Source organism: Paramormyrops kingsleyae, chromosome 7 (assembly GCF_048594095.1).
Source record: "Paramormyrops kingsleyae isolate MSU_618 chromosome 7, PKINGS_0.4, whole genome shotgun sequence".
NCBI lineage: Eukaryota > Metazoa > Chordata > Actinopteri > Osteoglossiformes > Mormyridae > Paramormyrops > Paramormyrops kingsleyae.
The window spans coordinates 13,448,680-13,470,191 of NC_132803.1; the positions used below are offsets into that span (position 1 = coordinate 13,448,680).

Genomic DNA, 21,512 nt, shown 5'->3' on the forward strand with positions numbered 1-21,512 from the left:
AGCTATATATTGTATATTTAAAACACCACTATAGATCCCCGCACGTTTGAAATATTTTATTACCACCCCAATAAATATCTCAGCAAGTTTTAAGCGCTTTAACAGTGCAGTCTTTTTATAAATGCCGCTTCAGTATACCGCAATGAATTTGCACCATAATTCAGTTACTCTTTTAGGGGTTACAGTACGTTGGTCTGGAATGTGTCAACATTCAAACATTAGCCGAATTATAGGCCTATTACTAGCGTGGTATACGTTAATATCACTGTATAATAAGTTACTGTAGCGCGAACTTATATTCACCAACTAGTAATTTCTGCTAGGTTAGCTAACAGCACAAACAACATGAAACGCGTGATATGTGGAGAAAAAGTATATAAACTATCAATTTATCCAAGCGGTACAGAAATTTGATGGATGAATGGATTACCGACGAAAGTTAACATAGTTACGACATTTATCTTTCAGTGACATATGTCGGTGACTCATTATTCAACCACAGTTAGCAGTAAATGGAGTGTGATTCGACATTCGGGATTTTCAAAGTTTTCAAAATGTTATAACTATTAAAATTAATTGATACCTTTCTGTCCTTCGTGATAAACCCCCTCCTACTCGACATTGCCCCTCCCACTCGGCACCCGGCTGCAGCGATCTATACTTGGCCCATTTTCAGCAACCATCACTCCCGTGTTTCAATAGCACAACTGAAATCATCATGTTAAAAACCTAATTCATCATTAGAAATCCCTTGTGCAATTAGGCCTATGTTAGCACAGCTGAAAATCATTGTGCTGTTTATCAAAGCGATAAAACTGGCCCTGTTTTGGCTACTTCAGTATCCGGAGGATAGCATCTCAATGCAAACGTTAACCTTCTCAGGGGGGGTTAAAAAAAAAGAAAACTTGCACCCACCGGTATAGAAATGCTTTTAAAATGTTCGCTTATGGCACTGTTCCTATTAATATCTATCTGTACCTGCTTGTCCTATGCATAAATGACAAAAGTTGGAAGCATAGTTATTTCAAGCAGAAATCTTTATTTCTAACACTATCAATGTCTGGACTTTATTTTCTATTAATTTTGCAATTCTTTTGATGAATAGAAATGAATTTTCATAGAGAACATAAATTTTCAGAGCTAAACGTTCTCCAAAAGTTTGAACAGCAGAGTAAGAGGCCTGCCAGTATCATGAAGGACTCGTAACAGCCCCCCCCCCCCCCCCCTCCCCGCACTCAGGAAGAAGGCTGTGCAGTATCAGGGTCTGAACAACCAGGCCGAGAAACAGCTTCTTTCTAGAAGACATCAGACTTACAAACTCTGCCAAACACTACAAATCTTTTCTCATGCAATAACAGATGTCACTATGGGCCCCTTTCCATGTGCAATAAATGTATTTACATGAATACTCATACAACTACCATTGTTGTGTTTATTACTATTCAAATCGTTTATAATTATTTTTTTACTTTTTCTAGAAGTGAATGTTTCTTTTAAACTGCAGTGCTCGGGATCTCAGTACCTAATTTCGTTCCCTAACATGCTGCCCCCATATTTCAGAATGACAATAAACAACCTTGAATTTATGTTAGTCATATTGTCTCCTTTCAGGTTTTCTGGACTTCATTATCACTGTGGGTGGTGAAAAAGTGTACTTCTGTTGTGGGACTGTTAAATCAAATTATGAATAACTAAAACCAACTAAAACCAAACCTGCACACAATATTCTAGGTGGGGTCTTACCAAGGAATTATATAAATGTAACATCACCTCCCTTAACTTAAACTCCACACACCTAGAGATATAACCCAACATTCTATTGGCCTTTTTTATTGCTTCCCCACACTGGCAAGAGTGGGACATGGAAGCATCAACATACACACCAAGATCTTTCTCGTAATCAGCTACCTTTATTTCAGTGGAACCCATAAAATATCTGTACTTTATATTTCTGCTCCCTGCATGGATTACCTTACATTTATCTGTGTTAAATTTCATCTACCAAGTATCAGCCCAGTCACTAATTAAATCCAGATCCTGTTGTAGCCTCTCTGCTGCTAGATCAGTATCTGCTACACCGCCCACCTTGGTGTTGTCTGCAAATTTATCCAGTTTACTGTATGTATTGGTGTCAATATCATTAATGTAAATTAGGAACTATAGTGGTCCTAAAATTGAACCCTGCGGTACCCCACTATGAACGCAGGCCCACTGTGACATTGTGCCTCTAACTACTCGCTGCTTCCTGTCAGTTAACCAGAATCATTATTATTGATGACGTATGACACTAGAGTGCCAGATGACTATTACCAGTTGGCCAGGGAGAAGGGTTATTTATTTAGTCTTGAGAAGGATGTATAGAACACAGAAGAAACTCCATGATCTCCCTTGACTGGAAATGTCAGCAGTTCCTTTCTGCCTTAACCAAAGGATCTCCTTGTGACACTGTTATCGGCCCAACATCTGTTTGCCAGAATGTTGGTGTTTGCATTATACTGTATTTTGTGCATTTTGTATTCATGTAGTGTGTATTTTAAGGAGATTGCTTGGATTCAACAGCAGCAGGTTTCCACACAGTACGGTGGACGAATATCCAGAGGGAAATCAGTTCCTGGTGGCTGCATCCTGAAGACAATGAAGAAGGGAAACAGTAGAGGACCATTGAGAGAATGAACAAGGTGGTGACCATGGCACCATTTTCACAGTTCCTATTCTCTCTCTGCTGCTTGAACACCGCACAGCTGTACCACCTCTCAAGGACTTGGGCGTTTCTCACACTTCCTTGTGTCATCAAACCCCCAAGCATGTTCAGTGGACCATATCTTCTCAAACAGAGGGCCACAACACAAAGAAAGTCAAATATCGAAGCTGCAGATCGATTACAAAAGCAATGCTTGACATTTTCACAATAATATTCCACATGAAATCATACTGGGAATGGTAAGCCATGCATACTGAGGGAAAACTAAAACAGGAGCAAATGTGCAGACACATACACGGTAGCGTACTGCTGAATCAATCATGTCCCAGAATGCCTGGGATCTTTCAGAAAGGCTGAAACTAATGATGGGAAAGAAGGGAAAAAAAAAAAAACTCACTCGCACATGCGCACATGCGCACGCGCGCACACACACACACACACACACACACGAAACATCACCCGCTTCCTGGATGGTTTGCTGTTTCTGTAATAAAACAAGCCCAGGCTTCCCCATAATTCCAGATTTCATTTAACCCTTGAATTGTCTATATGGTTTATGATACAGGGCAAACTTACGGTCAACTTCCAAACTTGCATCATTTTCCCTGATTATCTAGTTTAATCAGTTCCCTTTCATCTAGTTTTTACACTAATTATCCATTTTACTGTTTACAAAATGTATTTGTGGACTTTAGAATTCCAACACAAATTAGTGTGACATTAGAACTTATTGTCTACATCAGAGGTGGCCAATCTTATCCAGAAAGGGCCGGTGTGTGTGCGGGTTTTCGCTGCATCTCCCTGATTAGATTACTAATTAGAGGACTGATTCACTGAAGAGTCCTCACACCTGGGTTTGAACAGCTGACCTACAGGTTATCCCAAAAACCCGCATACACACTGGCTCTCTGAGGATAATGTCAACCACCCCTGGTCTACAATGATTCAGAATTCAGTTGATTAAAAGAAAAAAATAGTGCATATATCAAATTTGTTGTAATCCTTTTCACCTTATACCAAATATACATATATACAAACACATATGTGCAGTTCAGAAAACCAAGGCACCAACATTCCAAACTGAACAAAGATTTTTTTAAAAACTTGGGATTTTAAAAATTATTTTATTGTTATCAAGGAACAGATACCAGAGGTTACTTGCATTGGTTGACATACAACACAATAAACCAGATTGGCTGCTGCTCACAGAAGGCGGGATTAAACATACAGTAATGCTTTATTGGCAATTAGATATGCTAAGTGAGTATGTTCTCCTCTACAAGATATTATTGTACAATATACAAGTTAAAAAATATAGTCTGTATTGAGTTCATTTTCCATTTGCTTTCATTATTCATGATAAAATTCACATTAAGTGTTAAGACTTGTTTCTTGGCGATGCATCCAGAGCAAGAATTCAAAAATAAAATCTGAAGTTCACTCAAACACACACACATTAAATGGCCTGTGTGTTGGTGAAACGTAGATTGCAAAGTCTTTACATAATCAAGGCTCTGGGCAAAGATGGGAGGACAAGGCATCAAGGAACAGAGTTGGACAGCAGTGTTCAGACACACACACACACAAATACACACACACAAACACACAGACACGCACACACAGACATACACAAACACACACCAGAGTGCACCTCAGTACACTGAACTGCGCTCCATTTATTGTGCAACACACACACACACACACACACACACACACACACACACATTACAGTACGCTGGATACAAAATGCCCCCATCAGACACCTAGACACTACCCTGCCCATGACACACACACCCACCCACCTACCCAAACCCACACAAGATCCAGCCCCACTCACACCTCCAAGGAAACACACAGAGAAAAGTGCCTGTATAGACTCAGGAGATTGGGACACTTGGCCCCTTCGCACAGGGAGACACCACACTATGGTGCGTTTGCTGGGACAAGCAGAGTGTGGAGGCCAGACCAAATCTCAGATCCGGCCTTTACAGGCGGACCGGTCGGCGAGAAGCCGAAATCCGAGAACTGACATCTCCTAATGGTCACAAACCTACAGCCTAAGCACTACGAGGATACAGTGCCTGGACATTCATTGTTTAGGCATTTTTATAAATGGCAAGGTGGGGGGGCTTAAGTGGCAGACAGTGAGAGGAATCAAATTACATACCTGAAATGTTGTGGAGATTCAATAACGACAGTGATGATAAACTGAAATAAAACCCACTAAAGTTCAGGTGCCGGCAGGGCACACATAAAATACTGTAGTCAACGTTAAGCATTTAGTTCTTGGTGGTGAAGCAGAATGTAATCAAGGGTCATTCAAGTCACAAAAGGGGACAGGATGCCAGCCTCATTGGTCTGCCCAACCCCCCACCAAAGACAGCCATCCTCACACATGAATGTGCTATTGCTATTGAAGAGTGTTCTGAAATTAAATTTTGCGTGGATCTTCTAAGAGCAGGAGATACAAACACGAAACAGGTATACAGCTTTAGCATTATACCGCTAAAGTCAGAAGGGAGAAATGAAGGGGGTTATGGCTAAGCTAGCAACTGATGCTGGGAATGGGAACAAGAGTCCAGGTCAGCTTGGGCACCGCCTTCGGGAAGGGCTGACCATGCTATTGATGCCAAACCAGAGCATCCGCCGCGTCAAGGCTGGACAGGATGGCAGGACACCGCAATTAATTATTCACGTCTAACTGGGGCCCACTTCCTGCCCTTGAAAGGGCAAGAACATCACATACCCTCACGCCGGTGGGGGCCATATCTAGACAACATGAAGTTATGAAAAGTCAGAAGGTTCCCCATTCAGTAACAGAATACAGATGACCAAACTAACCCATGTTAATGCTAAATGTGGAAAAATATCCCTTTCAAATATTCTACAGATCCCTTCTTCAAATAAAGTTCGCAAATAGCTATAACTGAGGCAGATGAATTTTCGGCTTGGTGAAGTTGCAAATCTAGCAGAGGAAGAAAGCTTCCTGGTAGCTTATCTGCAAATTTTGACCATAATCCTTTGGCAAAAGTTACAAAAACAAAAACGACAGAACAAAGCATAGAACAGCCCAGATGAACCAGAAGTCAGAAACAGCTGCCTCTTGTGCGACAAAGTGAGAACTGCAGCTTGGGAGCAAATCTGATCTCACAAACGAGTCTTTCTGGGGCGCGGGATCTCAACATCAGGTTCCGAGTCTTGGGACATGGTGCTACTGGAACCATTTTCAACGTGGAGCTTGAATGGCGGAGGGAAAAGGGTGCAGGGCTCCCATTGGTCAGGACTGCATCTCTGAAACTCAGCCACAGCGCGGAGAAAATTGCAAAAAAAATAAAAATAAAAATAACGAAAAAGGAAAACAAATGCTTCCTGAAGAGGAAAAGCAAGAGAAACAAGACAGAAGAAAGCAGCGTGTCAGCAAGATCGAAATGATAGCTAGCAGAAGTCAAATTACAATCTTCAGGGAAAAAAAGTGCAATACAAGGTATTCCTTTCATTTACTGATATTGTTTAACATCAATTCTATAAGATTAGCTGGAGAGAACGATCACAGATAGATTAACATGTCTGTATTTATCTGCCTTACCATTTTACTATTTAAAATCAATTCGTTATAAGAATTAAGCCAAGGGATAAGGTGATTAACCATCCAGATGACCAAGACAGTTTAATTTGAAGAAAAGGCAAATATTACGGAAATGAAAATGAAATCCTACAACATGAGAATTAAAGGGCGAACAGGCTGGAAGCTGCTCAGGATAGGAAGTGGGAAATCCCCATTAAGTCCTATATGAACTTGCGCATACTGGTTTGGTTAAGCTGGAAAATAGACGGCATGACGTTATGCAAAATACAGTACAGCAGGTCGTATGTGCAGTGACTCAGAAGCACTAGCAGCCATCACACTTTGTCTAGACCAGGGGTGTCAAACTCCAGTCCTGGGGGGCCGGAGCCCTACGCATTTTTGGGTTTCCCCGCATTTAACACACCTGATTCAACTCCTTGTGCTAATTACCACACAGCTCTTTAGTTGAATCCTTTGTGGTGGAACAGGGAAAGAATTAAGCTACACAGGGCTCCGGCCCCCCAGGACTGGAGTTTGACACCACTGGTCTAGACAATCTTGTGGGAGTTTTATGCACACAAAAATGTCCCATGGCAGAATGAAAAATGATTGGTTCAGAAAGATAACCAATCAGATTGTAGAGGAGGTAGGTCGAAGCAACTAGTGGAGGTGGGACCAAGATATCTGACTGGTTGGTCCCGCTTCTTCTAGTTGTTTGGACCCACCTCCGCTACAGTCTGATTGGCTCTCTCTCTGAACCAATCATTTTTCATTCTGCCCTCAGAACATTTTTGTGTAAGAAGAACTCCAATGAGCTCTAGGCACATAAAAGAAAGGTTAAAATGTAGAAGGGCCTTCTACCTACAATGGGGCAGCTGGGGCTGGGGGGGCCTCATCTGTAGGTCTTGTGCTGTTGCATGAGTCCCACGTTCTCGTAGACGCGAGAGCTGTCGTCGCGCATCCTGTGGGTGGGGGTGGGGGGGGCGGGGCGGTTACCCAATTTGACTGGATCCCGGCATCTTGGCACACTGCAATATTTATTTTCTTGCATTTCTGGAGATGTTAGAGGAACTTACTCTGCACAGGTTGGGGTGGGCGTGCAGGGGGGATAGGGGCTCTGGTCTCCGGCCGTCAGGTCAGACAGAGAGTACTTAATGTTGGTGTACTCACGACCTTTGATCTTGCTCTTCTGCAGAAGCAGGGGGGAGGGTTAGTCGGCTTCAAAACCAGGGCCCTCGTGTTTTGTTTCAGGAGCTTTTGCATTAACAGTAATGTTGAATGAAAATACTCAGGGAACCCACTGCCCTTTAATAGAGTCTTTATAGATGATGGTGGCCCCAGGTGAGCATGCGGGCTGGGCTGGGCTGACCTGCTCTTCCTCGATGCGTCGCTGCAGTGTCTCAATGTAGTGCTGCACGGCCATATAGATGAAGCGGTACTGAGCCTCTGTCTGCACCATCCCTGACCGCTGCGAGCGCACCATCTGTATGGTCTTGGGCACGTCGATGTCACAGTCCACCCCTAGGGGGTGCATGTGCTCTCATTATGCAACCATCACATTTACATTAGTGAGAGTAGGAAAACACCCAAGCATGGATCTGAGGTTCTGCTGAGCTGAAGCTTGGCAGACACTCTGAGCAGCGGTCGTCAGGCCCACACACACCTTTCTCCCGAATGACATCAATGAGGATGTCTATCACGATAAACGTCCCCGTCCGTCCGATTCCGGCACTGCATACACACAAAGGGTTAACAGGAGGTGTCAAAAACCAAAGCTATGACTCAATAAATGCAAACACACTCTAAGAAAAGGTGGCTCTGACATTAAGATGACCGGAAAGCCATCATGCTTGTTAATCACACGTTTGTGATGCTGTTTTACCTGGCAAGTTAAGGTCCTACAGAGTAACTGCAATGCTGTGATTTTAACAGTATTTTAGAGAATTTACTTTGCGCCACAAATCATTGTCAAAGTTTTACTCTCCTTCCATAGGTGCCTGGCATCAGTGATTAGCGTCTCAAAACATCGACCCAGCACAATGGACAGATGTGAGACATGCCCTCTGTAAGAGGGAAATACCCCACCAGTTACGTCTACACAGTCATTAACTTCCACCCCCTGCTCCTCGGCCCACAAAGAAACGAGGCCTGTGTGCAATTGATCTTGAGGACCGGGCTCTTCAGAGAGGAGCCAGCTGGAGATGCAGATCGATCCATGCCAGCGGAAGTCAGATGCCTGCTGAGTTTTCGAAAATGGCGAAACATTTTTGCTATTACCGCCAGCCAGATGAAGCTATTTCTTGTCACAGGAAATCGAGCACCCACTTCAAACACAAAGCTCGTGTTCTACGCAGCAGATCTGCTGGAAGAGGGATGGGGTCTCTTGCCTGCAGTGAACCACAATAGGTCCCGCCTCCAGGATGCTCTCCTGCTTCAGGTTGACCTCCTCCAAGAAGTCAAGCACGCCGCCGGGATCGGTAGGCACACCGTGGTCCGGCCAGGCCCGAAAGTGGTACTGCCAAACGGTCCGCTCTGTATTCCCCTGAAATGTGGAACCATTTGTTTATTGGCCAGCAAAAGTGAACAGCTGATCTTGAAACCCTCTCTACAGACCTAATGCCTGAGAGCTACTGGAGACACATAAGACCAGTGATCTACTGGCAAGGCTGAAAAGGTTAAAGAGGGGTGGAGACAGGGTGAGTCAGTAGCAGATATACCTCCCCTTTAAAGTGAAATTCTACGCTGCCCCAAACGACCTTTGCTTCCCAGTCGAGGTGTAAAGATGCATCGATGTATTGTGACGAATTGATTATTAAGATGGCGATTCAATTACATTGATCTGTAACGTGAAAATAGATTATGGTCGCCAAAATGCTCCTTAAAGATATGCCTACTTCATCGGCATCAGTCCAATTTTTAGATTTCAGTATTCAAAGTTAGCAGCAGCAGAGCTGAAGACAACCACCGAAATAATGGAGATGACTGCATTGGACAACAAGAATTTTGTTGGCTCATACACCACTCACAAGAGGTCTCAAAGTACAGGCGCACTACATGTTTAGAATTCATTAATAAGCCTGGCCAACTGATCGATCTTTCGTTTTTCCACAAAATAAAATAAAAAATGTAACATGGGCAGTGGTGGCTTAATGGTTAGGGAAGCGCACTTGTAATTGAAAGATCTCTGGTTCGAATCCCCGACCAGCAAGGCACCACTGAGGTACCCTGAGCAAGGTACCGCCCCCAAGCACTGCCCCCCGGGCGCTGAATTAGCTGCCCCCTGCTATGTCATGATGTCACATATGGGTTAAATGCAGAGGACACATTTTGTTGTTGTGCACTGTGTGCTGTGTTGTATCAACAATGATCACTGATCACTAAATTGCGAGCTCGATGGGCCGAATGGCCTCCTCTCGTTTGTATATTTCTTAGTGGAAATTAGCGGGAGGTGGAAATTAGCGGGAGAACATTTCAAACTGGATTTAAGGAAGCACTTCTTTACACAGCGTGTAGTCAGAGTATGGAATAGTCTTCCTGATAACGTAGTGCAAGCTGAATCCTTGGGTTCCTTTAAATCAGAGCTAGATAAGATAAGATAATTCTGACATCAATCTGCTAATCTGTGCTGGCAGGCTTGGCAAGTTTCACCAGAGGCCAGTTTCCACACTGATGCGTCAATAGTTAGCCTCAGTGAAAGCGGCCAATCAGACGGCACTTCCTTTATGTGTTTGTTCTTTTCTGGACAGTTCAGAAGCTGGCCTTTTTGACAGTCTGGCACTCCCTTTACAATGCAATTTATACTTATTATCCAATTAAAATAACAGCAATAAAAATGAATATTCTGAGATTCTACCATTTTGTATTCAATTAGCAGTGTGTAGTTAAGTTCATATGGTCATATTTGTGATTTTCTTTTTCTAATGAAATTAAAGATTTGATTTTAGTTTATCAAAATAAAATTGACTAAACCAACTGAATAGTGGTAGAAATTTAAGATTTCCGATCCATTGAGCTGTTCCCTAAATAACTGTAATCAAATAGAATCACCTTGGGGTCAATGATTTACACCCCCACTTCCCAGCCACACTGACCTGGCCGACCTTGGACAGCTTCAGCTCCCGCAGGATGTAATCGTGGGCGGAGCTCTCTTTGACGTTGCGGACCCGCATGGCGCCATATTCCTTCAGGGCTGACACTTCTGGCCAGTACTTCACACACTTGCTCTGCAGAAAACAAACCAGCTCATTTCCTGTGGAGGTACTGCTTCGCCGTGACCTTTGACCCTGTCTAGGAGCATCCTAAAGGTCCCATATAGGTCACAGCTACCTCACGCTGAATGCTACACATACTTCTTTGTGTAAAGACGCTGTTCTAAGCTATTGCACATTACACTGTGTCATACTAGGTTCTATCTTGACTGTTAATTGTATTTTACACCCTCTAAATCAGGGGTCTCAAACTCCAGTCCTGGAGGGCCGGAGCCCTACACGGTTTTTGGTTCACCCAAAATTTAACATTTAACACACCTGATTCAACTCCTTGTGCTAATTACCACACAGCTCTTGAGCTGAATCATTTGTGGTGGAACAGGGAAAGAGCTAAGTTACACAGGGCTCCGGCCCCCCAGGACTGGAGTTTGAGACCCCTGCTCTAAATGAAGTCTATGGTATGTCTGATCACAACTGTGAGGTTTTAAGCAGTCTTTGTATGTCTTGTTGCCCTTACTACCTGGTACTCGTTACAGGTCACTCATTGGAAGCTCAGCTTAACAGCACCTGTAGCTACGCTGGCTCTGGGACAGTTGTATGCTTGTGAAGTACTATCTGCCTGATTTGTTCATCAGTTTGGACAGAAGCATTTGCCAAATACAGGGTGGCCAAAAAAAGTAGCCCCACATGTCAATTCCAATTGTTACAATCCCAGGCTGCTTTGATGTGGACCACCCTGTATAGAGATCATTTCCTCAGTCAATGCAAGGGTGTTTCCCAGTACCAAGAACGCAAAGATCGTACTTGTGGTCTTGGCAAGACCAATCTTGCTATCTTGCCTCCCAAGAATGTACTTTGGGTGCAATGAATCATGGGATTGGTCTCGTTTGGTGAGGATGCAACTGCAATCCTTGATATTTGGGGCGGGGCAAGAATAACATTTGGGGTGTTCACCATCCTCCGTATTTCTGTTCTTAATATTGGAACTGGTGTTTGGCAGCAGAAGACGAGGTAAGACCGGTACAGGAGAAGACAATACAGTGAAGTATGCATGTTGAGAAACAGCCCATCTTTCCAGATGTTCTTGCAGAGAACATGGAATAGTCCATCTGCCTGTTCCATAAACATTCCTTACTAATAGCACTAAAGTACTTGGGGCAGGGAGTCTGCACCTTGCCTCGCTCCACCTCCTTGGTAGTCATAACAATGACACGAGAGTTTTCCTGGAAAACCATCCTCCAGAAATCACTGACGGTGTTCTGGAGGCAGCCCTGTGTGGCGATGTAGTTCTTTTTCACTTTGGTGTTGTTGCATTTTGACTCCAGTTCGGGCTGTGGGGAGGAAAAACAAATCTAATTCACCACAAGGCCTCACACAGAATTCTCAGGTGTGACTTCACAGGGGTGTGAATTCTCAGGGGTGTGACTGGGTGTAGTCTGTTACAAATGCAGTGAGAAGGATGCGGCCCACTGATGATAATTTTGCTCATAACACTTCTATTTGCATACAATAAACAGGGACTTATAATTCATACTCTGTTCTCTGAAGTAAATTAGCAGGATCATCTGAATGAAAGTTATGAAAGGGTGAAATAAAGCACTTTGAATACTTCGATACTGCAAGGTAGCATGTGTGCACATGACCCATCGATGTCACTTATTACCATAATGATGTTGGCGTTGATGTAGTCTGACCCAGGCTCGTTTGAGTCTCCATCGTTGAGCACCACGCGGGTGTGGTCAACTGTGTGAGAGAGGCAGGCTGTTATTAATTACTGCCAGAGGCTGAGATCATACAGGGCAGCTTCTCTAATTCTCTCTATGTAGGTTAATGAAGTCCTACTCTGGATGATACCACAGCAAATACAAAAAAACATTTCTGAGAACAAGAGATCTGACGATCCAAACAGCTATACGAGTGATTAAAAGGCTCCGGAATCCAACACCTGTTGAGGAATACCTGGAGAACTCCTGAACCACAATTAAGTACAAACTTAGCTACATATGAAAGTGCTGAACTGTCAGTGAACCGTGCAAGCATGAGGGAGATGCGACATCATGTGACATCATAATGGGCAGGCTCACAGGGAAGGATGTTCTTGTATCGGTTCTTGTTCTTGTTCTCAGGTCGCTGTCCCTCCTTGCGGCTGTAGAGAAGCTTGCATTCCTGCTGCTGAAGAGTCTGTGGGAGGGGGCAGGGGCAGTAATGCAGCAGATTTACTCCATTTAGTCCGTTACATTTGCCTGCATCCATCTTGCTACTCGCTCCTTTCTCCCGCATCTCTTGCCTTTTGATGACACCATTGACATGAGTCTGTCTCACCAGGGGCATTCAGCCATGCCATTAACATCATGTTTTCCCCCCAAAACATTTCAGCTCAAACCACGACCCGCAGCCGTCTTCGGCACAAACTGCGCCCAAGATCAATTTTGCTGGATTACAGTATGAAAGATAATCCAAACTAAGCATGAATGTCATGCGGTTCGGCTTTCATCTTTAACGGGAGGGAATGTCGAGATTCTGCCCAACAAAGAAGTCTACTCAGTCTACAGTAAGAATAACTCAATTTAATTAACAGCAAATACTAACTCAGCACAGATATGGAAAACAATGTTAACCCATGGTTTAGTTTGGGATATGTTATATAGTAAGGACCAATTTATTTAATTTACCACCAAATCAATAAGGTTATTCTGAATCGCAAACTTTACTCACAAATTCAGATGATGCTACACAAAACACAGTCACTATTTTCAGTTAATAAAACTTTTTTAAAAAATACTTCACTTCCAGATGTGTGTGGTTAATGGTTTTTTTTTTTTTTTTACCATGTAGGGCATTTATTTCATATATTGGACAAAACAGAAATTCTTTAAAAAAAAAAACCATGATTGGTGCAAGGCAGGACCCAAATCACCACTGCAGGGTGCACATGGTCAATTCAGGCATCTGATTCAAGGAAGGAACCCAGAGGATCCACCAAAAATTTCTGCACACACAGGGTGAAGATGCAAACCCCACACACACAAAGCTGCAGTGTGCAGTGAGCCAGTGACAGCGATAACCAGTGCACCACTGCAGCAGGAGGCGCCACACGATGTGTCATGTTAATATTGACACGGCATTTCCTGCACATGCAATTATCAAATCGCAAGGACCGCAAGATTATCTAGTATATGTTCAAAAATCAGTTTATATTTGTCTCCGCTGCTTTTGCATGAGTGCTGCATCTGTTTTTCGAGGGGATCATAATCATTTTCGTCCTTTCTGTTGGACTCGAACGTAGACCGTGTGGTGTGTTGGTGAGAAATTAAGCAAAAGAGTAAAAAGGACAAAAGCGAACAAGAACTGCTCACGAAAAGAGATTAGTCTTCTGCTGTATGGAAATATTTTGTATTCCACTTCTTTGTGTCTGCACAACTCACAGCAAAACTACCAACTAATCTGACAGACACTGTTGGTAGATTAGCTCTATTTGGCTATATAGTTAATTTCTCCTAAATAATGCAAAAACTTCAAATATCGCAATGGGAACTTTTTCCAGTATTATTCAGCACTAAGCTTACAAAAAAAAAATCATCTTACATGGTTATTGTGTAACACATTATGTAAGATGATGCAGCTATGTGACGAGTCTAATCTTCACTTTAGCAATGATTATCCTGACATACAGGAATCGTAGAAAGTAAATTAAACAAAACGATTTAAGTCAAAGTGATGACAAAGACAGATTAGGCTACTCAGAAGCTAAACGGCAGCTAACCTCACATTACTGGGTGAACCTGAATGTTTTCTTTTAAGATGTATTTGCATCGCATCTCCTTTTAATACTGCATTTTCTGCAGTCTGCATTTTCATTGACTTTTAATGTGAAGTGCTTTCACACAAATGATGCTTTCGCTCTACATCTGCACCCTCATCCGGCCTGCACCGTCTTCCTTCTACCATACTGCCGAGTAAATGAGAAGGAAAGCTTTTAATTGACGCTTTTGAAGAACATGAAGTACAGACGCTCCTCTACTTACGAATGAGTTACGTTCCGAACGGCCGTTCGTAACCTGAAATGTTCGTAAGTCGTTATTCAACATCATTTTAAGGGTATACACAAGTACAAAGAACTAGGATGCTGGGAGTACGCACGCTACGCTGCTGCACGGCGGGAGTAGTGGCCAGTCGTACTAGGCAGAACGGGCACGCAGAAAAAAAAAATTCATGTTGCGGACAAGAAACGGGAGCCGAATGAACTAGGGATGTTAACCGATGACCGTTTGACCGGTGGTTGACCGTATCAACGTTAACCGGTCAAAGTTGTCGGTAGTCGGTTAAAAAAAAAAGTGATATCTAAATTAGGCTATTATAGACAGTGGACTATACGCTACTACAGTTAGCCATCTCATTCCTCATCTTTTTGTGTTAAGTGAACAAATTATCCCTCACACTCAATTTTTCATAACTCGCCTGTTTGTACTTAATAAACCAATAAAAACATTTGGCGCGAGGTCACAGCGTTTGGGTTCGCGCGCTCACAAGGTTTGCGAAAAGTAAAGGCAACAGGCTAAAACACTCGAGGTTAGAGCCAGGGCAGACGACAGGATGAAGCGTGCAAAGAAAAGTAGTGTGTGGGACCATTTCTACCTCAACTAAAGCGGCGTCTCTTCGGAGCTGTCATTTTCTTAAATGAGCCGTGGCAATGTTTCAAATGAGCTTCTAACCTAGACAAACGCCTTTATTTTCAAAGCGATCACCTTGTACCCAAACCATTTGAAACTAAGGAGCCATTTGTCCTACGATTACATACAACAAGCTCTTCGGCGCCGCGTTTGCGGGACTCATGTTTCGCGCTGTAGGGGATTTTAAAAAAGTGACGTGAGTGGCAGTGTGTGTGTGTGTGTGCGGGAGGCAGAGCGGCAGAGAGATGCGACAGAGTTGCGAAATTGCAGGCGCGGCTCGAAATGGCTGTTATTTCAAATAGCATACCATATTTTAAACTAATCGGTTAACCGGTTTCAACCGGCTACTGAGGCTCGGTGGTCGGTCAAGAAATTTTTTAGTTTTCGCCATCCCTAGAATGAACACAATTTGGACTTACAGTCCTCTTCGTAGTAGCAGAGGACTGAGAGGAGTGTCTGTATTACTAAATTTAGGCAACATATTTATTTTTTTTTTCTTCTGAAAGATGTTAGTCCAAAGATCTGAGATTAAAAGAAAAATGACTAATAAAACTTATTTAAACAAAGAACCACTTAAAATTTACTAAATTTCCCGGAGGAACCTTCCTGAGGGATTAATAAAGTACTATCTAATCTAATCTAATCTAAATTTCAGACATTGTGATGTTGCTGATGGCTAATGAGTTTTCCCTGCCCGTTTACTATGCTTTCCTCTCCATATTCCTGCTTCTAGCCCCGTCTTCCACATTCACGCTACAGTACGGGCTGCTGGCCAATGAAACCTCCCACACGAGCTGTCTGTGCTGCTGTTTTCCTGTATCTGAAGTCACTTCCCATAACACATTGTCTTTTATCTGTACATTTTACATTTCATTGTTTTATTGGGAGACCATATTTTAATTTTTGATTTTGTTCTTTGCCTGTTCTGTTGATTTGGCAGTCCTATTCCTGTACAGTTTGTTAATAAATTCAGATTTCGCAAAGCACTTTGCTACTCAAGTAGTTTTTTTTTTAATAAAAACTTATTTTACTTACTCAGCTAGTGAGATTGTTGGACACCTTTACTCCTACTTGAATTATTATATTTAAATAACAATTATTTTACTTGAGTACAGATTTTGGCTACTCTACCCACCTCTGTAAGTCACCACAGTGATGCACATCAACCTCACAATGTGTCCTTATCATCGGTGGTTTATACTATCATCAATGGTAACAGGGTTCTTACCTCAAACTCCTCCCAGAAACCCTGCTTCACCTTATCAGTGGCCTCTGCCAGCTTACTGAGCTCCCTCACGCGGCTCTCGATCTCTGCTGCGTTGATGCGGGTTGTGTTCAGGGGCTTGGTAGGGTCGACACAGACAGACACACACACGGGGGGGGGGGGGGGGAGAGTTACTCTTCAGTGGCTTTAAAATACATATCAGCTAGTGGAACACAAAGCATGTTCTTAAACTTAAAAATAATGCTTATATCAAACAATGAATGGCCCCTCCCAAGACACCTGGGTCTTAAGGTCATATACCTCAGACGAGATTTTTGGAATCGTTCTCATTTTAGCAGTAAGACATCGTTTAAGCTGTAATCACCACAGTGATCACCGTTTCGGTGCACCACCTCTGCAGGGTCCCTGAGGCAGACTTGTTCAGATCCCACCCACTGCCCACAATTGGCCAACATCAATATGACACTGCAGGGATGGTCTGTAGGACTAATTATGCGGCATGCACACCGTACTTTAAATAGTGCAAACTAATATGTGTATTTGTGTATTTCTGTTAACAGTAAATCGTATCTGTCATATCTGTGTAATGTTTGCTGGAGAATGTGTGTGTGTGTCATTAGTGCGTATCCGTGAGTGTCGTTTAAGACCCCAGCTTTCGGCTACCTGTTTAAGCTGAAGAACGGTGCCCAGCGTTTCCACCATGGGGTTCTTCTTGTAATGTTCCACCAGGTCCGTGAGGGAGTCAAACTTCTCCCCGCCTCCGACGTCGTATTTCATGTCGTGCTGCGGGACAGACAGGGCACTTGGCAAACTGAGACCAAACCTGAGGTCCCACCTTCTTACATAGCTGGTCCACAACCCAAGGCACCAATCCCTTAAAAGCAGACGGGGCCATTCACCAATCAGTCTGCCACATTAAGGCATCCCTGCCCCCACACCTCACCAATTGGTCCAGTGAAGGTACCTGGCAGCGAATCATGACGTGGGTGACCTTGGGCTTGCTGTCGCTGCTGTCCGTCTTGTCGTCGCCAGTGCGGACGGACAGCACAAAGTCGCCCGGGTGGCTCTGGCTCTCCCGCACCAGGAAGCTTCCATTCTTTCCCTTCTCCGTCAGCAGCTTCTCTGCCTCACGGCCCGAGAGGTGACCATGAAACCATCTGGAAGGGCATGAATGGTCAGGTTTGGGGTTTCCACCTAACACTCGTGCAGCCCGACCCCAACCTCAGCTTCAGGTCTTTAGCTCACAATGGGATCTGATCTAAAATTCATTGAGAAGCAGAGCCAGATTTCCACCATGATGACATGGCTGTTTAGCCCGCACCTCTCGGACGTGGGGTCAGCGCAGTTCAGCGGGTACTTCAGCTCGATGACATCACCGTTCTTCTCCTTCAGCTGCCCGTGGTGCTCCATGTAGTACTGGACCAGCTCTGCCAGTGTGGCAAACTTCTCCCCCCCATAAAGGTCATAGTAGTCCCCAGTGTTCTGGATCTTGATATGGGTGACCGATCCATTACGTCTGAGGATAGGAGGTGCATCAAGAAACAAAGAAATTCATACTTCTGACCCTTGGGCTGACAGGAAAAACAAATAATACACGTCATTGTCCAATAAAAAACACGCATGTCTGCTTTTTGAAGACTTTTTTTTACTGTAGGTGGAAAATATCCATTCTCCTGTCTACTGATAGCATTTGACATCCAATTAACTAATGAAAAATGTTTTATGAAGTCATCTACTTAGCAATCATTTATGTTTGTACTAGTTAACATCTGTATTCATTAAGGTAATTTGTATTGATTACTTTACAGCACAAATTTTAACAACTTAAATTTGGTAGCTAATTAACATCATTAATTGTGAATATAATAAGAAATTAGTCTGCATCTTGCTGACACTGACCATTTGCTCCGCTGACAATAATTCACAAACATTAAGCCTTCACTGAAGGCCGATGGTTTCTCTTTGTGGTACTAAGGGCATCTCCTTATGGTGTTTTAGGTATATTTTGTAAAGCAGTCTCTGAGGAAATGCATTTTTTCACATTCCTCATGTAATGGATTTTTGGAGATATTGGAGAATTTTTCATTAGTCAGGGACGATACATGTTATCCAACTAAGCACATACTATGATGACACAAAAACAGCGCAACTTTTAATATATTCACAAAGAGTGATGATTCTGTAGTGACACTAAAGAAAATGTCACCGTCAGCCAGCTTTTCAGCAGGCAGCAAGACGGAGGCCTCGGACGGGTACCAGAAAGAGGCCAAACACTTGAAATTCACAAGACGAAGGAAATTTACTGTGGGAGTTCAAAAGACTGACAAATTAATGTACAGACAGTCCCTGGGTTGCTATGGGGTTACGTTCTGGTAAACCATTGCTAATCATTGCTAAATCGTAAGGTGAAAATATCGAAAGGCAAAAATGCATTTTAATACAGTACACTTAACCTAAGAAACATCATAGCCTAGCCTAGCCTACCTTACCTTAAACATGCTTAGAACAACTACATTAGCCTAGAGTTGGGCAAAATCATTAATATAAAGCCTCTCTCATAATAAAGTGTGAATATATCAAATAATTCATTGAACAATCATACCCATCGTGAAGTCGAAATATCATAACATGGACCATCGTAATCTGGGGAGTGCAGTAGCCTGAAGATAACTGAAGAGTTAAGCAAAGGCGCTTATGGCAAAAAGACAGCAAGCAAATACTCCAGGAAATGTTCTCCCTCATCCTTAGGACATTTTATAGATGTGCTATTCAGTGCCTCCTAATCAGATGCATCACCGCCTGGTACAGAAGCTGCACTGCCCTCAACCACAAAGCACTGCAGAGGGTGGTGCCTTCTGCTGAACAGGTCATCCGAGGGGAACTACCACCCCTGCAAACCACTTACACCAGGCAGTGCTGGAGGAAATCATCAGGGAGCCCAGCCATACTCTGCTCACCCTGCTACTGCCCCCTGCAGGCCACCTACAGCAGGCGGTGCAGGAGGAAAGCCACAAAGACCATCAGGGAGCCCAGCCACACTCTGCTCACCCTGCTGCCATCAGGCAGGTGGTACCGCAGCATCAAGAGTCAGACCAGCAGGCTCTGTAACAGTTTCTTCCACCAAGTCACAAAGATGCTGAACTCCAACTGATATCAGGCACCCTCCAGGTCACCACCCCCACTCCCCACTGCACTAGGGAATGTCTCTGGTGTACTAAACTGTACTGTGTTACAACTACAGTCTGTCTGTCTGCTCTATGGTGTATTGAATTTATATTGTATTGTATCATGTATTATACAGTTTCCTTTGTGCATATGTAAAATGTATACTGTTCTACAGTTGTTTTATGTACAATTTGAATTTATATAAAAGTACTGCACTGCTGATAGGAAGCAATAAAGGTGATTTGATTTGACTTGACCCTTCCATCAAGGCAGTGATGCTGAAATTTCTACATAAGACAGTTACTCCCAATGCAGAAAGTAACCTCAACCATGAAAGACGACCTCAAAGCTGACAGTAATGTTAACAAGCTTCCATTTCCAGCATAGGCAGGATGCAATTCCAGTAACTATTCAAACTGCGCCTTTGTTAACCAAGACAAACCCGAGGAAGCAGCTGTAGGCTGCAGCTCATCTGAAATCAGCCTCAATCTCGAGGTTTCAAAGACCTCTTTCAGCCATTTAAATGGGCACTAAAATAATACTTCTTACTGTCCATTGTTATATTCATTACTACCATTTTATTTTTTAACAATCATCATTATTACTCTTACTGTTACTATCAATTGATATACTTACATTACAATGAAATGTGTACAATTTCTTTATTAAAATATTTCTCTAAGAATTCTATATTCCTATTCTTTATAAATGTTAATACTATGTCATTACAGAGGCAGCTACTAAATGCTGTTTTGTCCAGTACTTATTTACATGTAAATATGTATTTGCATTCTGTATGTTATGTCATTATGAAGGCAGCTACTAAATTTAATTGTATTCGAGTAATCTTTGAAAAATGAAAAATCGATCATTTAGTGATGTAATGCGGGTTAATATTTATTTAGGTACATACTAAATAAATATCAGGACTGCAAGTCCAGTTCCTCAATCACAGTGCCACCTGCTGCCCATATCTGCCATGTGCACTTTGCTAAAGTCGGCTGTGGAGAGACCTCACCTGACAGATAAAGTGAAGTCTCCGGGGTTGCTCTTACTGGGTCGCGCCAGGAAGCTGCCATCCACTCCGCGGGTTAGCAGAAGGTTCTCCGCCTCCACACCGGTGATGTTCGGATGGAACCACCTGCGTTATCGATTCACAGGTCAAATCACGGAACCAATACGTCACACATCAGCCTGAATAATAACGACCTGGGGGTTAGTACTGCTATCCCGTTTTAGCTAACGAGTTCGTTTTAACCCATTAGTAAGTTAATTAGGAACTGCTCGTTGACACGCTTTAGCTGAAGATCGGCCATCTGCGGAACCAGATGTTGTGCAATAAAAAGCAATGAGTGCAAGACGCAGGCGGGTATTTGGAAACTCCTCGCTAACTGACGTTTAACGGGTTATATAAATCTCTATATAACCGAGAATAGCTGAGCAGAAATTAAATATGCAGAGTTAAGCGCTAACCCCAGCAGCTATCAAATTTTAACCAGCGAGGAAGTTGATAACTTATGATGCAAAGGGTTCTAACAGACTATAATCTAACAACGCCCCCTTTCTTCTCCAAAAATCAAGAGAGCCGAAAACTCATTCAGGTCTGTCTGTGCAGACAGCCCAAGTGGACCTCGGCAACGTCGTTTCCAGTCGAACCGTACCTTCGAGATGTCATCTTTCGCCTTTACTATTTTGATTTGTCCCCCCTCCCCAAAGGCTTCTAGCCTCCGAGTCCAGCTGGCGTGCTACCCAAATACCAAAGTCAGCCTCCGGCTACACCGCTCGGCCGTCCGCAGACCAAACGCAATGCCTCATAAACATATGGCCTCAGTCAAGGCAAACACTGACGTAGCTGAGATGCAGATATTTTTTCAAAACATAAAAAAACAAACAAAAAAAAGTCCCCAGGCCTCTGCGCGACAGAATGTACTGGCTGCCGATGGTGTTACGTCATCAAACGTGCGCCAGAAGCGGAACT

The 21,512-nt window shown here is 43.2% G+C and overlaps 1 protein-coding gene across 2 annotated transcripts; it reads right to left on the bottom strand.

Annotated features, from left to right (window-relative positions):
- Positions 1–3,805: 3,805 nt before the first annotated feature.
- On the bottom strand, positions 3,806–21,509 carry ptpn11a (protein tyrosine phosphatase non-receptor type 11a). 2 transcript variants are annotated; one of them, XM_072714339.1, is made up of 16 exons: positions 21,196–21,509; positions 20,553–20,675; positions 17,691–17,885; positions 17,334–17,526; positions 17,033–17,152; positions 16,373–16,486; positions 12,559–12,655; positions 12,138–12,217; positions 11,647–11,805; positions 10,358–10,489; positions 8,654–8,808; positions 7,930–7,997; positions 7,636–7,787; positions 7,343–7,455; positions 7,132–7,228; positions 3,806–6,070 (listed from the first exon to the last, which is right to left on the bottom strand). In XM_072714339.1, the coding sequence occupies exons 1-15, from the start codon at positions 21,207–21,209 to the stop codon at positions 7,159–7,161; spliced, it is 1,785 nt and encodes a 594-aa protein (XP_072570440.1). In that variant the 5' UTR covers positions 21,210–21,509; the 3' UTR covers positions 3,806–6,070; positions 7,132–7,158. The 2 variants fall into 2 exon arrangements, with proteins under 2 accessions (XP_072570440.1, XP_072570441.1); XM_072714340.1 differs by having other exon boundaries at positions 7,128–7,228.
- Positions 21,510–21,512: the final 3 nt, after the last annotated feature.

Excerpts from the sequence above, each read along its gene's own strand:
- ptpn11a (XM_072714339.1), bottom strand. Across the intron at positions 17,886-20,552 it reads GACTTCACTTTATCTGTCAG|ACGTAATGGATCGGTCACCC; the intron begins GTGAGGTCTCTC and ends TCCTATCCTCAG. Across the intron at positions 17,527-17,690 it reads GCTGACCCCACGTCCGAGAG|ATGGTTTCATGGTCACCTCT; the intron begins GTGCGGGCTAAA and ends ATGCCCTTCCAG.